The 19,331-nt window shown below is 38.6% G+C and overlaps 1 protein-coding gene across 7 annotated transcripts in view; it reads right to left on the reverse strand.

Moving 5' to 3' along the window:
* arhgef28a (Rho guanine nucleotide exchange factor (GEF) 28a) overlaps nt 1-19,331 on the reverse strand; it is a 127,830-nt gene that overhangs the window by 29,191 nt on the left and 79,308 nt on the right. For 3 of the 7 annotated variants that reach the window (XM_053618307.1, XM_053618308.1, XM_053618305.1), the window contains exons 14-31: nt 15,283-15,372; nt 13,742-13,784; nt 13,198-13,299; nt 9,720-9,840; nt 9,242-9,377; nt 7,815-7,870; nt 7,423-7,483; nt 6,883-7,257; nt 6,412-6,552; nt 5,358-5,608; nt 4,894-5,019; nt 4,630-4,747; nt 4,176-4,427; nt 2,395-2,471; nt 2,049-2,227; nt 1,823-1,914; nt 1,435-1,617; nt 948-1,219 (exon numbers count right to left, since the gene is read on the reverse strand). In XM_053618307.1, coding sequence (XP_053474282.1) covers nt 948-1,219; nt 1,435-1,617; nt 1,823-1,914; nt 2,049-2,227; nt 2,395-2,471; nt 4,176-4,427; nt 4,630-4,747; nt 4,894-5,019; nt 5,358-5,608; nt 6,412-6,552; nt 6,883-7,257; nt 7,423-7,483; nt 7,815-7,870; nt 9,242-9,377; nt 9,720-9,840; nt 13,198-13,299; nt 13,742-13,784; nt 15,283-15,372 — 2,675 coding nt within the window. The remainder of the gene's footprint in view (nt 1-947; nt 1,220-1,434; nt 1,618-1,822; nt 1,915-2,048; nt 2,228-2,394; nt 2,472-4,175; nt 4,428-4,629; nt 4,748-4,893; nt 5,020-5,357; nt 5,609-6,411; nt 6,553-6,882; nt 7,258-7,422; nt 7,484-7,814; nt 7,871-9,241; nt 9,378-9,719; nt 9,841-13,197; nt 13,300-13,741; nt 13,785-15,282; nt 15,373-19,331) is intronic. The other 4 variants (XM_053618311.1, XM_053618310.1, XM_053618309.1 and 1 more) reach the window with 4 other exon arrangements.

Genomic DNA, 19,331 nt, shown 5'->3' on the forward strand with positions numbered 1-19,331 from the left:
AACAGAAACATCTTTTGAAATATAATGTTGGTCATAGAAAGTTTTAGACTTAAGTTAACATTTACAGTAGTATCTGGAGTTCAGCTTTGTATATGGATTTAAAATTAGTATGCGGATACCTGTGTAGAAATGGTACAGCCTCATAGACCTCTTCTACATTCGACATGTACTCCTGATAAGATTTTGACCATGTGCAGTTGCACTTCAGACAAATGTTGGGTACCTAGACTGAAATCTGATTGTTATGTCATGCATAATATGCAAATCTGCTATTCCTGTCTTTCTGTAAGTGTTCTACAGTTTATTAGGGCAGTGCATCTACACAAATCTTTAATATGCAATTCCTGTGTTTATCAGCTGATTACTGTATGAGGCTGCACAGTTTGACGTAATCCACTAGGGGAAGGCATTTGGTTGTCAAATGTGGTATAAAGTGATGTGGTTTACAAATAGCAAATTTATTAGCTAGCCCACGGGGAAAATAAAAGCTCCAAAGTACTTGCCCAGTCCCACATTTCAGTTGCCTTGTACCTGACAAGCAACCAAAACGTCACCCTTTCAGTGTTTCTCACATTCTAACAAACAAATGATTACAAATAGAAGTAGTACTCAAATGAAAACAAGTTATTTCATGAGACCATGAAATAAGTTGTGGAGTTTTCCGATACTTTAGATAAGGGCGTTTTCTGTGGTACATTTTCCGCAATTTCAATCAGCATGATTAAAATTCGTCGCCAACTATTTTGTCAATTAGCTGCTGCAGGCCTTGTTGTATTGTTGAATTGCACATAAAAGATATTATTAAAGTCTGGCTAGTGTCTTTATTTTCCTGTGATATGTTTAACTGCAAGGTCACTGCAAACATATGCAGGAGAGTTATATCAAGCTTTGCATGGCACTTTATTTCACCACTGTGATCATTCTGTGTGTGAACTGTGCATTTTTACCTTAAGGTACATATTATGATTGTCAGTTGTGCTGCTCTGATTCCGAAGCTGGAGTTCAAGGCTGTCTTCTCTCAACTCCTCTTCCTCGCTCCTTACAGCATCCACTGCTTGAGGTTCTTCTTCAGCAGGCAGTGGAGGAGGAGATGGAGCAGGAGGAGTTGCCTCAAGCTGAGTGGTGGTGTCAGAAGTGTTCTGTTCCTCAGACACAGGCAGAGGACCTGGACGGGAGGTGGAGTTGCAGTGAAATGACAGTGCTTCTTTTAGATTCTCCGCTGGAAAAACAAACAGAAGGAAAGAAAATGAGAAAAAAAGAAGGCCTTCAAGCTTTATGTTTCACATATTAGCTGGCAAAGGTAAGAAAAGGCCAAGTTTGGAAATAACAGGGTGAGATTCCAGTTCAGGGTGGTAGCAGATAGACAAATTATACATTGGTGTTAGAAGATTTTGCACTCAAGCATGCACTAGAGTGTGAATGGGAGTATCTCACCCTCTTTAAGTGCAGCATTGAGAAGAACAGCAGCATTAGGGAGCTCTTCTGTGTTGGGGCACACCAACAGCTTTGGTTCTGGGCTGATGTCTCTGTGGCCCACCATGGCAGCGAGCTCAGCGTAGATGTGAAGCTTCTCCTCCAGGCTGGAGCAGATCAGCTGATCATGACTACAGAGAGACTCTATCAGAGAGTGATGAAGTAGAATTTTAGAATTAGCTTCCAGCCTCCTTCTCTAGTGGAGTTAATGAGCATGTCTCAAAGTCATATTGTCATGTTAAATGATTGACAAACAAATATCAAGGAAGGAATTCTCAACATTTTTGGACCCCATTTTAACAGCCCAAAATTTGCACTATATTTGTGTCAGTTTTGTTTAGTGCATCACCTTGGAGCTTCTGAATTCTCTGGTTCTTGGCCTCTGCTGCACTCCTCTCTTCTTCCGACTCACTTGCAGTGACCTCCTCCTTCTCATGGCAACTAAAATGAGAGGAAAATATGTCAACCTAGATATAGCGCTAAACCTGGACGTAAACTATTACACTTGCTTGATGCCTTACCCAAACACACCAAACACACACACACAAATGGACCATATGATAACCTATACCCACATCTCCACTGCTTCTCGGATAAGCCTCATCCAGGCTTTTCGCTCGTCTTTGGTCGCTGCGTGCACCTCGTACATCTCGGGACCACTGGAGGAGGCACTGATTAGAAACATACCCCTCTCCTCATTAGCCACCTCCCTCACTATCAACTTTTGCAGGGAGATCACTGGACATTTCTGGTCCTGAGAGAATGAACAAGAACAAGTTACACCTACAGGCAGAACATCTAGTCCAAAAAATTTAAAACTAAAATAATTCAACTCAGTGATTCTAATTTACACATAGGTTTATTTTATTGTTCTAAATGCTTTGCAGTGCATGTAGGAATAGTAAGATAAAGAAGACATACAACAGTAGCAAAGATATATTTCTGGTCCTTCTCCTGGAGGAATATCAGCAGATCAGTCAGCAGGAGGGCCAGCACATCTATGAATATGCATAAACATATGGCATAAAAAGACAAATACATGGGTTGAGGGATCGTCTTTGACATTCAGCACTCAACTGATCAAGAGGGTTACAGATAGATTTATTTAGAATTTATTCATAGGAGCATTTACTCAAGGTGTTCATGAAAATCCTGTACTTTTGGAAAAACATTCATACCCTACTTGTGCTCCTGAATGTGTGCATAGTTACGAATAATAATTTAAGACTAATGTAAACCTTGATTGAGGCCATAAGCTGCGATGCAAATGGCTCCTAATTCACCTTTTCTGTAATTTGTCCTTAGATGTTAGCCATTTCAAGTGCTGTTACACTAATAAATAATATATTTTAGTCATAGATACGAGTCAAAATAACAAACTTCTGCTTCTTAGACATTCCTTTTCTTTCACCATTTCATCACTCTGTGTGCTATACCTTTTATGGGGTTTTAATGGTGTCACTAAATGCAAATGTGCTGTTTTGGGAATGTGCTTTCCATTTTATGGGAGATTTTTACAGTTACAGTTTCTGAAACATCAGTAAATCTGGCAGAATTTTTTTTTCCAGTTTGGCTTATGCAAACATTTACACACAACTGAAAAAAACCTTAATGACAGGAAAAGCAGTAAAAACCAGAATAAACTTTCGGGAGCAAGCGTATTTTTTTGCAAGCGGAATTTATTACTGATGAAGGGTATGAAGCTGGATAGAGAATTAGCTATGTTAATACTAGACAAGTATGTAAACTAAATCTCTATAAAGGTTTGAACTGTGAGCTGTCTGAATTGACTGTTTTACATAACGAGTCAAGTAGATACAACACTCTTGTCCATCTCATGAATCAGAGTTAGATGAAATTCATATTTATAATAATATAACTTAGTATAATGGCTGTGTGTGCATGAAAGTTATATCATGACAATCCTTGGAGTAAAAAAAAAATTAAATAAGTTAATTAAAAAACTGTTGTTGGATCCGGCTACTAAATGTATCCACCGTGGGAAAGAATGCAGAGAGACTAATTATATAAGCAAATCATTAACTTTTTTGGTTTTTTTAATGTTGTGTTTTTGTATCAGGTTATATACAGGGTATCTGCACTTCAAATTTAATACTTTTTAATACCATATTCAAAACATTAAAAAAAATAAATAAAAATTTGAGACCTGCAGGTCACTTCAATTACAGCTAAATGATACATCAGCTATAATGGATTATGTTCATGCATATACATCCATTTCTGGGTTTAAGTAAAGTATAGCAGGGTAAACTTCTATAGCGGTATATGGGAGACCATAGCAAACATCACACAGGTTTACCATTTCAAAAAGCAAAGAGTAAAAAATAACATCTAAATCTTCTTTATGGTGTTAGTTCAGTTGAAATTTTAAGGCCTTTGAAACGTGAATTTAAGACAGTTTAAATTCACGTTTAGTTTAAGGACCTGCGGACACCCTATATATATGTGAGGGAGCCGTGGATGGCCCTGTGAAATCTAGTAAACTAAAAAGGACAAAAATACTATTTTTGGAAATAAGTAATATGGTTCAGTCAAAGTGCTGATGACTGGATGTAGAGCACAGTTCTCTGCTGGAGAACAGTCTGAGAACGTGGGTGAGATGGTAGTGAACGAATAAAAGGTCATGCCAGTAAATCACACTTTGTATGGACATGTTTGCTGCATTCCTTCATTTATCTGACCTTTGAGTCTGCCGGTGGCAGTCTTCCAAAGCAACGGGCCATGATGAAGCAGTGTTCGGCCATTGGTCATGTCGTGCTTACGAAAGGCAGCACCACTCTTCAGTCTGGCTAAGCTCTTGCTTTCCATGCGGCCAAGCACATCGCTCAGCCATTGACTCTGCTCCCGCTCACTCACTCGCAAATCCACTGCTGAAATCAACTCTCGCACCAGAGATAGAGCGCCAGAGATATCTGAATGCTCCTGCGTGCCCTCTGAGAAAGACAGACAGAAAGAGACAGCAAAGTAGACAGAGACAGATGCTAAGACTAATACAGAGAGTCTTGTGTCTCAAATGATACACTGCCCTATGTACTATACACAGTGTAGCAACTGATTTTTTAGTGTAGTAACATCTCAAATCACAACACAGAATACATGGCCATGTTAGGCAGGTTGTTTGCACAGAGAGCTTACCTTCTGTGTACTGCAGTATCCTCTCTAAAAGCACTGGATACTTTGTAATTCGTTGAGTCACTAACAAAATGCATTCTGGGATCTCTCGCCTCTTTACCAGTAAGTTGCTGCTCTGTTGCTGTGGAGTAAACAGAAGTTTTAAACTGTATAGTTGCTGATCATGCTACAAGTACAAATTAGCAGACATTAGAAAGCAGTGATACTGTAACAAAATCAAACCCACTTTCTAATGATAACAAAAAACATGCTCACGTAGGAACATACTTTAATAAAGAGTTGAAATCTTTTGTTCTGCTGCTGAAGCTCCTTGAAGAAGCTGACGGCTTCAATGTGACGGCTGCAGAACTCCCCATAGACCCTCTTCATGTTCTCAGCATTCTCCTGAGAGAACTACACAAACACACTCCAAGCTAAGTAAAATAATTTGACATACCTCCTGTAGCAGTACAACCGTATGCTGGATAGCAAGATGACTCCTATTAGATTAACTAATTAAAATATAATTATTTATATGTATATTTATTTATAATTATCATTATTTTATAAAAAAAATTCCGTTAACTAGGGTTTCACAGCAAACATTGGACAGAATATTGGACACTGATACCAGACCCACTTGCCATCGGAGCTGTAACATGTAAAGTGTGTCAAATGTAACATAAAACAAACTAAAGCATCATTTTTTTTTTTAGCAATTTAGCTACATGTTCTCTGAAAATATTGCCCACCTGTTGCAGGAGGATATCACCCACATGGTGAATGAGGTAGTTTTTCTCATTGTCAGGCTGCGTGGAGTTATTCCGGCGCTCCGTCATAGCAGAAAGAAAGTCTCGGTGCAGGACGAGGAGCTCGTCCAAGCACGGGAAAATCCGACCAATAGCCTCCGCATCCAAGCCCACCTCCTCCCGCATGCCTCGCCTAAACACCTCCGCCATGATGGTCAACGTTTGCAGGTGGTGTAGCTCCGTCTGCATTAGCTCTACACCAGTGTACACACAACAGTGGTTAATTATTGACATTCTTTTCATTTGTCTTTGCAGAACTACAATGAATAATAAAGTAGTAACTTTTCTGTTTGTTTTTTTTTTGTTGCTTTTTTAATAACATTGCAAGTGCTTTTATTTTGAAAAATAGGCAAAATTGTGTCCTGGTAATTTACTTAACTGAAACCTGCATTTTCAAAGTTTATTTGTTTAGCACGTTTAACAAAGCAGCTTTACAAAAATCTGGATGTACTGTAGCGTTAGATCCATAATGACCAAGCATGAGGCTGCAAGGAAAAAACTCCCTTAGATGACGAGGAAATCTTCCTCATGATGAACCAGTTTCAAAAGGGAACCCATCCTCTTCTGGGTGACACTGGATAGTGAGATTATAATTCTTTACACTTCCACAGCTGTATACTTAAGAAGTCCAACAGGAATAAGGGCATTGAAAGGATGCCAATATGAGAATATTGTGAATAAGACTCCTGGGATGAACACAGGACAAGCTTTATGATTACAGCAGAAGCGCTTTGCTACAAATCGACAGTATCCTGGTGAGATTATCTACTGAACAAACGGCGAGCATAAACCTTTTGGGAAATGCACATCTTCAGGGAAGCCATGTGGGACCATCCACAGCAACAGGAAGTGAGTCACAAGTCCAGAAGCTCCAAGTAGAAGTTATTCAGTTTTCAGTTGCTCAGTTTAATTAGTTTGTTCATCAGTCATTCCAGTGCTTTAACATCATCGTGTTTCTCATTAGACACAACTACTCAAGCTGTTCCCTGGCACTTACCATAGATGACATCCTGTCTCTTGATTGTGCGTTTTTCCTGCTTTTGGCAGAACTGCGTCTCCACCGCTAGACTCCAAGACTCTGCCTCCAAATACAGAGTGTCCGTCCCAAAACTGTTCTGTAGAGGAGCGTCCACTGTTTCTACAGGAAGACCAACAGATTGATAGATTCAAAGCCAGACAGGGTAAAGATAAAGTACTAAATATCATCAATACAATTAGAAAACATAAATGAAAGAAATTCAACATAAAGAATGAATGAATAGAAAGGAGGTGGAAAATGGTCAGTAATACTGTAACACTATACCTACTGCAAAACTAAAAATAATAAATGATAGATATGGTGATGATAATATTAATGTTAACAACTGCAAACTTTTTTTTTTTAAGATTACATGTATAGCATGCATACAAGTTATTCAAAGGTTCAAAGCTGCATCATTGTAACAGGAATGAATATCACTTTGTTTACCTTCAACGAGGGAGGAGTCAGTGGAAGTGGAAGATTCCATGGTCTGCAGGAGCTCCTCTGACTGGCCATGAGATCTCCAGGAGGAGGACTCAGTGTCTCCCTCTGGGCTCTCTGCAAGCCTGGATGCACAAAACACACAAATTAAAAAATAAAAATAAAATAAATAAATTAAAAAAGCTGCCTGTATATAGGCATTTTTGATGACCGATAATGAAAAAGGAAGAATATTTTCGAACCACTCTGGGACTAGGGGGACACTCCTTGATATTGGGCATGGCAGAGGGGTAGTGTCTCTCCTGTCCCGTTGAGTCACCACAGGGAGGGAGGCTGAAGTAGATATCTGAGAGGACGGGATGCTTTCACGCAATACAAAATCTGCATATGACAGAGATGTAGATGAAGAAGAATAAATAAAAACAATGAAGATGAAGCAGAGGAACAGCCTCAAACAGACGTGAAAAGAAAATCACCTAAATCTATATCCTTAAACATGCTACAATCCTCACTTCCACGTTTGTGTGGTGCAGTAGATTGACTCACTTTGAGGAAGCGTGGCTGCTCTGGCCTTCATCCTAGAAACTGCGTATTTGTCCTGCACTTTCTGTATAGGAAAATAGACACACCAACCTTATACTATAAAGTAAGTGCGGAACATAAGACACACTCACAGACCCCCTGCAATCATGTCTAATTGGCAAATATGTTACTACTTTCAGTTTAACCATTAAACCTGGGTTTGGTTTTAGCTACAGTACACACACACACACACACACACACACACACACACATACACACAAACACACCTCTGTGAGGAATTCTGAGTTTACTAGCTAAATTATGCTTAATGTTATGCCCCCTTTAATTATCAAAGAAGCAACATTTATTGAATCATTCCAATCATCATGGACACACACACACACACACACACACACCTTGAGGCACTGTGCAGCAGAATCTTTACAACCCTTATGGATGCACACAGCACAATCTAGGAAGACATGGACAAATCAAAACACAAATCATCACATAAACCGCAAAAAATGGTTGTGTTCAAATGGAAGGCTTATTATATTGAGATTTTACATGACTTAGCAGTAAATTGCCCTTAAATGTTAGGTACAAATACATTCAATCAATCATAATATTCATTAAGGGCCTAGAGTAATGCTTTATACTTAAAATCTAACAGTACCAAAAACTAACAATAAAATATTAAATGCACTGTTTGATAAGTTACTCAAAAAAGTAATCAACTACAGATTACTAAATATTACTTTAAAATTGTAATCTGATTACATTACTGATTGCTGCATGTAAAAAGTAATCAGATTACTAATTTTAAAGTAGTAATTACTAATTACTTTACTTTCACACAACTTTCAAAACCTATCAAACCTATAAAAATACACTACAAAGTGAAACTCATAGTTCTTTCAGTAATTGTTGCGCACGTATGACATGATCAGAAAAAGTTGGATTTATCATAAAACTTGCCTCTGGTGTTGTCACTGTTTGTAGAACTACCAGACGAATAAAATAAAAAACTTTTCTAACTAAGCTAGTTTGGTGTCGTTAGCCAAGAGGAGACACAGCTAAGATATCATTGTATTGCCATGCAAAGAACATTATCTTTCCTCATGCTCTGCTCATATCATGTTCACATAAACTGGAACTCAGACATTTACACACCTTGTTTTCCTTCTCAGCATCAGAGGATGTTACTGTTTCAATTTCAACCCCTTTACTGGTTTTAAAAAAAAAAAAAAAAAAAACTTTGGCGTATATCCATTTTTCCCCTCACACTGACTGTGAGCTAGGATTTGGCAGAAGTGAAACCTGTCAGCCAATAAGACACGAATATTTCCCTGTATTTTCCTGTAAACCCTGTCTGATTGGTCTCGCCTCCGTTCACTGAAGATATAAAATTACAGGCAGTCTTCTTTTACTGACGTTCAGTTACGTAGTGACAAACCGCTCCAAGTGGAGAATTATTTGGGGCTAAAAAAAAAATCTTTGGGGCAAAACGTGATTCATTTAAAAAATGCATTTTACTTAATATTGGTTTCTTAACAATAAATCTGTAATGCAAGTAACATCATTTTATTGATATCAGTAACTAATGAAATTCCATAAATTTAAGATGTAATGTGTTACATTACTGCGTTATCAGAAAAAGTCATTTGATTACAGTAATGTGTTACTTTGTAAAGCATTACACTAAACTCTGATTAAATGCTAGTTAAAGGCTTCACTATTCACAATTATCAGTATTGCCAACAATCAGCTCAAACTGCATCACATAATACAAGCAACATGGCTGACTGTTAAATTAGGACAAAAAAGCAGCAATCTCACTCACTGGTGCAGTGCAGAGTTTCCTTCCCTGAAACAGGTTTGTCACACACCTCACAAACCGAAGTCCCCAGAATAGGACCTGCTGCAAATTGGTGTCCGTTGCCCTGTTTTTCTTTCACTTCCTTCTCCTTCGCTTTTCCCTTTGAGAACCAAGAAAAAGCCATTACAGGATTAACAGCCCACACAGCCATGAGTATAATTATCTACACTTTCCATGTGGACAATACTTTATCTCACTCTTTATATCTTACGGCCATGAAATAGAAGCAGCCACATAAGGGTCTGGAGAACCTGGGTTCACAAAATTGTTAGGCAGAATCAGGAGGGGTTAATGATTAAAGTGAAAAGCTGGGACTTGGGACTATGTGTTTGTTTTTGGGATGGCTGCTTGGCCTATATTCGGCTGTCACTGTTTGGATACTTGAGGCATAGCTGGACTATAATTGTTCATTCAGCTTTAAGATAGCATTAAGGATGTATACCTTCTTGCTGCGTGTACTGTACATTCGGCTTTTAATGAAACTGAAGGTGCGGCTGACTTTGTATTTCTCAGGCTCAGTCTTGGAAGGAATAATGTATTTATCCCATCCCTCTTCTTCAATTCTGGGAGAAAAAAAATACAACAACTTTACACTAACATGGTTTGGAAGGTTAGGTATGTAACCATAGTTCCAGGACTGAGTGGTAGAGTGTCCACATTTGCATTTCCTTGCCAAGTACCAATAGCATATTCCTCAGCTTGTGATCATAAATAAAAACATGTCCCTATTCATAAGCTGAGAATAGCAAAATTCAGTCTGTTAAATCTGGTGAAGCTACATCGTGAAGTGTCACCACTTCACAAATATCCTTGAGTGGCACTCCTCTTAGAGCCATCCAAGCGGTAGCCATAGCACACATTCAGTGACATATAATGGAAGTAAGAGACTCTTGACCTGGATTCAAGTATGCTTGTGCGATCATTTTTGTAATCCCAATAGTTTAACCTGTACTTAGCCCCTTTATGGTGCTCCCCAAAGTACACAAACAGCTGGTCAGTCAAGTTGAACATCTGGGACAGCCAACGCAGTGTTGACCGATAATGCATGAAATTTGGATATTCATCTGTCCATAGTGATGACTGGCCCCCGCCCCAAAAATAAAAAAATAAAATAAAATAATAACTGTCCTAAGCAAAAGCCACATCATATGTGCATTTTCTAATGGTTCATAAGGTACTAAACACCAACTTCCACTTGTAAACTCCACTGTGACCTTCCCACAATTGCTTTGTCTTAAGGTCAGAGACATTGCTCACCTTTAAGAAAACTTTTGACTAGTTTATCCACTCCCACCAGCAAGCAAAACATCTATCAGTTTGCACCCTATTGAACAAACTTGCCTGCATTCAACCAGCTTATAAATGGACTGTAAGCAACTAAGAGTTGCTCCCATATTATGGGGACAGAGCCAAAATTTCAAGGTGTGTGGTTTTCTGTGCCACAAAAGCTTGTTCATCTGAAGAAGAAAAAAGTAGCATTGGTCACTTCCATGCACCACGCTGAATGAGTCCTTTTTGGGTTCATATGGGATGAGCTGGAAATTTCAAGTTCGAGCAAATGGTAAATGGTCTGCACTTATATAGCGCTCTTTTAAGCTTAGCAGTTCTATAAAGCTCCCATTCACACACACAGTCACACACCAATGGTAACAGAGCTGCCATGCAAGGTGCTAGCTTGCTATCGGGAGCAACTTGGGGTTCAGTGATTGAACAATGAAAAAACATCGACAATCCCAGTGATCTACACACTTTACTGCTATGTCTCCCATTGCCTGGAGTGTCACCTGTAGGATTTCTGTACCCATTAATGGCCAGGAGATACTGTGTCACATGTTAGTGGTACAACCCATAGTCACCATAGCATCCTATTCTGAAAACCGGTGTCAGCTCCCTTATACTGGGCTCCATGCGGTATGGCTTGTACACGCAGATCTGCACCAGCACAAACCACTAGTGAGACCATCTGTTTCTCTACTGGAGGCAACAATCTCAAGCTTGATGCTTCTGCATCAGACATTGCAAACAGAACACATGCTCTCTTCTCATGTCACAACTTCAGTGTGCATACAATAAATGCTATTTAATAAAGTTGATATGTAGTAAAACATATCAGTGACTCATTTGTGTGTTTATACCATAAAATAAGGCATTAATCAACTGTGTCAAGTGATCCAGGTTGAGTTTCACTAAGGGAGCCTTAAGATCAGTCACCAGTGCATTAATTGCTGCTGCTGAGCTGCACTCCTGTATGACACACTAAGCATCAGAACACTCCAATGGGAAGCTATCAGCATCAACCAACCAGGACAGGCTTATTATTCACGAATCAGAAACAGCCATTGAATGTGCATGTTGGCTTTCTCATGTTGCCAACTTGTCTCAAAAATAAAAAAAAAAAAACCCTTGCTTTTCCTGTTCCAGTGGGGCTGAGCAGACAAGTCTTCTAGCTTACCTTTTTCTTCCTACAGGGCTCCTCTCTACTGTGACCACACAACATCAGAGTAAGGATAGTCAGCAGTATTTACACAGGTTGGGAGCATCAGACATCACTACTGGCATTATGGTACAGTTAGGGCAAGATGCCCTGAACTGAAACAATCTGGGCATTGATCGTTCCCCATCACCCAATTTCATACAGACTGGGCAGAGCAAACATCTTGCTATCCTGCCCTATAATACATGAAGCTGGTAAGGTTAACAATGAATAAGTTATTAATTCATGAAATTATGAAATTAGTTACAATGCATCTGGGGCACAAACAAAAAAAATAGAATAAATTTAAACAAGTTAAAAAATAATTTTTAAACAATAAAATTGCCAGAGAATAGTAAAAAGCCAAGAATTACCCCCCCTCCAAGGAGTCCTCTTATTTGAAAGAGGATGAGCATGATATAGCATGTCCTTTCATAGGCTACACACATGGGGTCACTGTTATAAGGTGATGAATTTGCTCTTGGTACTAAGCAAGGAAATTACAAAAACACTACTAGGTCTAAAATATACTGCCCCGGTCATCTGGAACAAATGGAAGAACTCCTATATACAGGAACTAGGAAGGGCTATACTTCCAAGCTGGATCCATTGGTTAGCAAGTTAACTTCTTTACATTAAGAACCATGGTAATATTTCATTCAATTTAGCTTAGTGTGAAGCTTCTTTTTTTTTTTTTGCTATTTCTGCAATTGTTATTATGCACGTCTGTCCTTAAGACAACTCATTTTGAATTCCTCAAAATCTTTTTTTAGTTTTCATTCATCTTGAGACAGTTAGTTGGCAATTGATTTCACCAAAGCATTAATTGCATTAGTCTATAGCAATTAAACTGGCATGATTAACTAATTGTTTCAAATCCAAATGGGTACTTTAAGGCACAAAGCTACCTCACTAAGCCAATATCCCACTTGGTTATAAATGCCACTTCCTTATCATAACCATAAAAACATGTTATTGTGGTTTAAAGGCAGCAATTCCTTTGAAAGTTCGCAATGCGAAGGTTAGTTCTGTTCCAGTTAAAGGACTCAGGGTAAGTAATGCATTCCTTTCCTTGTTATTAATTAAAATATTAGTCATCGTGCTCTCACTTTGAAAGCAGAGACCGTCTACTTTACCAGTGGAAACATTCTCAGCATTCACTAGATTTCATACATACCTCTTGAATAAATATTACGTTTTAGTGCATACGATCTCTCAGAAAAAAGATTTTGTGAAGAAATATGGTTAGTTGAACCTATTTGTATGTTCAAAGAAGATTTAGCAGCAGAATAGTTATGCCTCTAATATTTAGTCTCTTCAGTTTAAATATGTGTTAAATGTGCCTCCATGCCAGCAGGTGCATTCTGTGGATGAAAATTAGATGTATCGTATCAAACAACTTGGGTTAGACGTGAATGTCAGAGAGCTAAACATGGCTGTGACATACTCTTTGAGGAATTCGGAGAGCGTGAGGTGTTGGAGCGAATCAGCCAGCTCAACGCTGGACTCGTCATCAGCTGACTGAGTGCGTCTACGGAACCTTAACTCCCTATGGAGGTTTAAAATACAGGGCTGAGTGTGTATTAAATGTGCACACGACAACACAATCACAGTTCTTACAAAAATACACCTCAAACTCTCCACCAGATGGAGCAACTGTGCAAAAGCAGAGAGTGAAAGAAATGAATAGTTAGAACAACACTTGCTCCAGTGCTGTCATCTGTGTGTGCGCGCACGCACACACTCAAGCGCACACACACACACACACACACACACAAATGCACACTCACTATGCCCGTGCCATATGAAAAGTTCAGGACTGTTTTCAAAGAAAAAAAGCCATGACCTTCAAAACTACAACAGGAAGCACTCTGTCTCCAGGCAACTCTGTCGTCTCAGGGACATTTGAGAATCCTATAATCCCAGTCAATACCACAGAGTGAAAGAAAAGGGAACAGAGAAAAACAGTCAATTGGCAGCTGGAGTATTACCTTTTCTCTTGCGGTTGCTCAGTTAAGCTCAGTGCTCGCTGTTCTGTTGGAAAGAGTTTAAATAAAGAGTGACTCAATTAATAGATGCTCATAGAAATATTAACAACGGTACATTTATTAAATGATCTTATCCAAAGACTCAGCTATTAGTTTTAAGAATTCAGGAAAGAGAAATAAACAGTAAAAAAAAAAAAAAAAAAAAAAAAAAAAAAAAAAAAAAGATGCTTCAAGTGATGTAATTGAAATAGTTATTTTGAATAAAATTTACCTTAAGTACACCAAGTAACATTTTAACCACAACAAGGTTTTTTTTGTGTCTCATGGAAAGGAAAAAGACTAGAAAGTAAGCAATATGCACAAGAAACACAGGAGCACAACTGAATAGAACACTTAAGTTTACTTGAGGAGAACCTTAAGGACAACTCCAACGTTAGTGCCACAACCATCTTACACAAAAGCACAGCATAGCCGTGAAGTGTCAGCATTCATAAGCAAGTACAAAAACCATCACCCACACCAAACTCTGAACATGTCGACAGTGACTAACCCCTGACTGGTGTTTTGACAAAAAGTCTAATGAATAATTCTGTGACTTAAAATCATTCTGATGATCTTGTTGTAATTAGAGTATGTGTCAGTGCAAGACTTTAATGCAATATAGGCTTGTGCGAGATATCAATTTAATCATCTCCACATGATATTTCACTGCCATGTCAGTGTACAGTGACATTTAATGCGATTATATTATGTTACCAGAGTACTAAAAGTTATCGCACAAATCTGAAAAAAGAGCATTCTGTTTCTCCCCAACAAAATGGAAGATGAGCTGAAAATTCCAAAAATGGCACTTGGTTGACAACTGAAAGTTGACTTAAGATTAAATAGACCTAGAAGTGCCAAATCTAACACTGTACAAATAATGTTAATGGTGATGAAAACGAGAAAGCTCTCATAGCGTCAACAGTGAAAAAGTCAGCAATGTGGGCATCAGACCATGGCTTTGTTAAAGGCTTATATCGAAAATTCACCATCAAGCTGAGATTTGGTGCAGCCGACAAGCAATTTCGCACAAGTCTAATGCAATATAAATGGATTTCTGTGTTTTATTCCTAACTAGTTTTTTAAAAAAAATTATACTTGATTTTTTTACTCTAACACTAAAGAATATATTGTACTGAAATCTTAGCTATATGTAATAGTTTGAAGTTGCAATACAATCTTCAAATATAATCATCTTTCTCAATACTTTTTAAGCCACTGTAGACAAAGCTGGCGTCATTGCAATGAAAACCATACCATTACCATGTTATACATATCATTCAGAAAATTATTATTAGTATTATTTATTTTATTTTTTAAAAATACACAGAGAGCAGCTCCCCACAACCACATCTAACAAACATAAAACACAAACACATACACACACAGACAATCAGAGTCCCAGCAGCAGCAGCAGCAGCAGCAGCAGCAGCAACATGCACATTATTTTACTTTGTGAATTGGGGCAGGCAGGCGGATAGCGGTGGGGTGCCAGTACTTACTAACAGGATTGAGCAGAGACAGAGATTTAGACAGAGACAGAGCCTGTAGGAGAGATCTGCTGCCATTGCTGTTGTTGGTGAAGACGCCATCTACAGAACACAGCGGACATTTCACTCACTACAGCCCAGCACTACTCTATACACACACAAGACCTGAGAAATTGTGTGCTCTAAAAAGTGGGCATTTGCAAGTGAGTTACAAACAATATTTGCGTGAAGTATGCAAAGCCTGGGGAAAAGAAACAAAATGCAAATTTGTTTTTGTATGTGGTTTTTGTTCTTACTCGCCACAGAGATTTCAGATATCTAAGAAACTGCCGGAAGAATCAAACTGAAAGCAAATCTTGCCACAGGCACATAATTGTACATCAAGTAAAAAGTCCCCTAAAGTCTGAGAAATTAAACTATTCAAAATACAATGTGAACACAAAACAAAAGATTGCGTGTGAATGAAAACCTTCGCACAGTTTCTGTTTAAATGCAGTTGGATTAGGAGGTATGAACATGCAGTGAAAATCTAATAAAAAAGCAGTTAATCCGGTTAATATGAAGTCATCAACTGAAGAAATGCTCTGTTCATTTTGAGAGAGGGAGACATAATCTTCAGAAACCTTCTCATTATTAAAACTTAATGAGCAGTCTGATTGTCTTCAACTGGCGGAAATGGATTACTATAAATACAATACCTGTTTACTCGTCTGTTCAACTGGCTCCTTAAACAACATGACCTTTGCAGGCAGACTGCAAGGTTCAAAAGTAGCCTAACTACATTTTGGTAAAATATATGGATGTTTTCTTAAAGTAGAGATGTCAAAGTGTACTGTTGGTAGAAAAACTCAGTTTTGGTCGAAACCAGATTTCCAGGCATCATTTCCGAGCCTCATCACAATTAATCTATTTGCACAGACAAAGCTCATGCCAACTATGGAACAAGGAAATCGTATAATTAACGTAATGCTGATATACTGCACACTCCCTGGTCACTTTATTAGGAACACCTGTACCCCTGCTCATTTATTCAATTATCCAGTTGGCCAATCATGTTGCAGCAGAGCAATGCATAATGAATCATGCAGATACAGGTCAAAAACTTCAGTTAATGTTCAGATCAAGCAAGGAGAAAAAAAAATGTGTCAGTGTGTCGCTGTGGTTGGATAATTGTTATCAGTTGGGCTGGTATAAGTATTTCAGAATGTGAAAACTTCACCTGGTCTTTTTCAGTCTTCAACTGTCCAGTTTCAGTGAGTTTGTGCCTATGATGGCCTCAGATTCTTGTTCTTGGCTGACAGAAGTGGAACTCTTCTGCTGTTGTAACTCATCCGCCACAAGGTTTGATGTGTTCTGACATGCTTTTCTACTCACCACAGTTGTACAGAGGACATATTTGAGTTAGTATTGACTTCCTATCAGCTAAGACCAGTCTGGTCATTCTCCTCTAATCACTCTCATCAACAAGGTGTTTCCACCTGCAGACCCTCTGCACACAGGATGTTTTTTTTTTTTTGGTTTTCGTACCATTCTGCGTCAACTCTAAAGACTGTTGTGTGTGAAAATCCCAGGAGGTCGGCAGTTTCTGAAATACTCAAACCATTCCATCTGGTACCAATATCCATGCCATCACCAAAGTCACAGAGATCACATTTTTGCTTGATTCTGATGCTTGAGGTGAACATTACCCAAAGCTCTTATCCAGTACGAAATATGCATGATTTCTTTGCATTGTGCTGTTGCCACATGATTGGCTGATTGGATAACTGCAAAAAAAGAGCAGGTGGACAGGTGTTCCTAATATAGTGCCCGTTGAGTGTATATAATGTGTGTCTTGCAGCGAGTTGCTGAATGGGAGAGAGTGGGCCACTGCTTAGCAGAGCAAAGCGAATTAAATTATCTCCAATCCTGCATCCCGAGGTGTGTGAGAATGCAGTCCTGTCATTTGTTTTTAATCTCCTTCTTTTTTGTCCTTCATGATAAACACCTGTACTGGAAAGTCATGCCTTCAGTGTCTTCACTCCCATCACATTCACCAGGGTGTCACAACCACCCTGTATTTTACATTTCTAGTTAGAACCGTCCTAAACTGCATACAAGGCAAATGCACAAGACACTATGTGCTATTTTGATCCTCTGAAAGATGCAATACTACTTAGAAAAAAATCAGCTTTTTTGTGGCTATTATAAAATGTTTGTACATGTTTTTGCATGCACAAATTAAATCAAGGACCTAAATCCAGCGCAAAGCCTTCAGTGGACCTGCATGTTAAGGTGCAAATATTCCATGAAATTAGTGCATGTCATTGCTAATCGCCGAGTCATCCTATTGCTCTTCGGCAAAACAGCACATGCAGCATGTTTTGCATACGTGGTAAATACCTTAGTAAATGAGGCTTATTGTCAAGAACACATACATACACACCCAATTGTATGTGCTAGGTATAGTTCTAAGGCCCTAAACATATACAGTGGGGGAAATAAGTATGGGATGAGTCAACATTTTTTTCAGTAAATATATTTCGAATGAGGCTATTCACATGAAATTTTCACCAGTCAGCAGTATTAACTCATGAAATCTGGAAATATAAAGAATTCACAACATTAAAGTGCATAAATAAAGTTATGTGTAATAAAGTGGAATGACACAGGAAAAAAGTATTGAACATGCTAAGAAAAAGCAGTTCTCCAAGGCAAGGTAAGGCAAGGAACCAGCTGAAATAGACAAGTAATTATACCTCCTATCTGTGCAAATTAATATCAGCTGGGTTAGTAAATTAATGGTCTATAAAAAGGCATTTTAGTTACCAAGGTGTCACACAAGAAACATCTCATGATGGGAAAAAACAAAGAGCTCTCCCAAGACCTTCGGAACCTTATTGTTGCAAAACATACTGATGGAATCGGATATAGACATATTTCAAAACTTCTGAATCCTCCAGTAAGGACACCATTGGGGCCATTATCCGCAAGTGGAAGCAACATCACTCCGTCATCAACCGGCCATGCACAGGAGCTCCTCGCAAGATTTCTGACCAGGGAGTCAGAAGAATAGTCAGAAGAGTAGCCCAAGAGCCAAGGACCACTCGGTAAGAGCTTCAGAAATACTTGGAGGCAGCAGGTATCATCACAAAGAAAACAATAGGCAATACACTCCACTGCTCACGCTCACCTCGCAAGACTCCATTACTAAAGAAAAGGCATGTCGAAGCTTGTTTAAAGTTTGCTACAACTCATTTGGACAATCCTATGAAATACTGGGAGAGTGTAGTCTGGTCAGGTGAGAGAAAAATTAAACTTTTTGGCTGTGAGACCATGTTTGGAGAAGAAATGGCACTGCACATCACCCTTAAAACACTGTACCAACAGTGAAGTTTGGAGGTGGAAGCATCATGGTGTGGGGCTGTTTTTCATCGCATGGTACTGGCAGACATCATATAATTGAAGGAACGATGAATGGAGCCCTTTACCAGAAGATTCTTGAGAAGAATCTGCTGCCATCCACCAGGATGATGAAAATGAAACATGGGTGGACTTCCAGCAGGACAACGATCCAAAGTATACAGCAAAGGAAACTCTCAATTGGTGTCAGAGAAAAAAAAATTAAGGTGTTAGAATGGCCCCGTCAATCACCTGACTTGAATCCAATTGAACGAGATTTAAAGAAAATATGTTTAGAAGAATGGGCCAAACTCACACCTGAATACTGCGGCCGATTAATTTCTTCATACAGGAAGCGTCTTGACGCTGTCATTACAAACAAAGGCTTCTCCACTAAGTATTAAATAGATTTCAGTTAGCATGCTCAATACATTTTTCCTGTCATTCCACTTTATTACACAGCTTTGTTTATTGATTTTAATGTTGTGGATTCTTTATATTTCTGGATTTCTTGAGTTATTACTAATGTCTAGTGAAAATTTCATGTGAATAGCCTCATTGGAAATATATTTATAAAAAAAAATATGTTGATGCACCCAATACTAACTTCCCCTCTGTATGAATATGACTGGACCAAAACTGTATCTGGATCATTTGTTTCATCATTACAGCGTCCTAAC

This window comes from Ictalurus furcatus, chromosome 28, assembly GCF_023375685.1.
Source record: "Ictalurus furcatus strain D&B chromosome 28, Billie_1.0, whole genome shotgun sequence".
Classification (NCBI taxonomy): domain Eukaryota; kingdom Metazoa; phylum Chordata; class Actinopteri; order Siluriformes; family Ictaluridae; genus Ictalurus; species Ictalurus furcatus.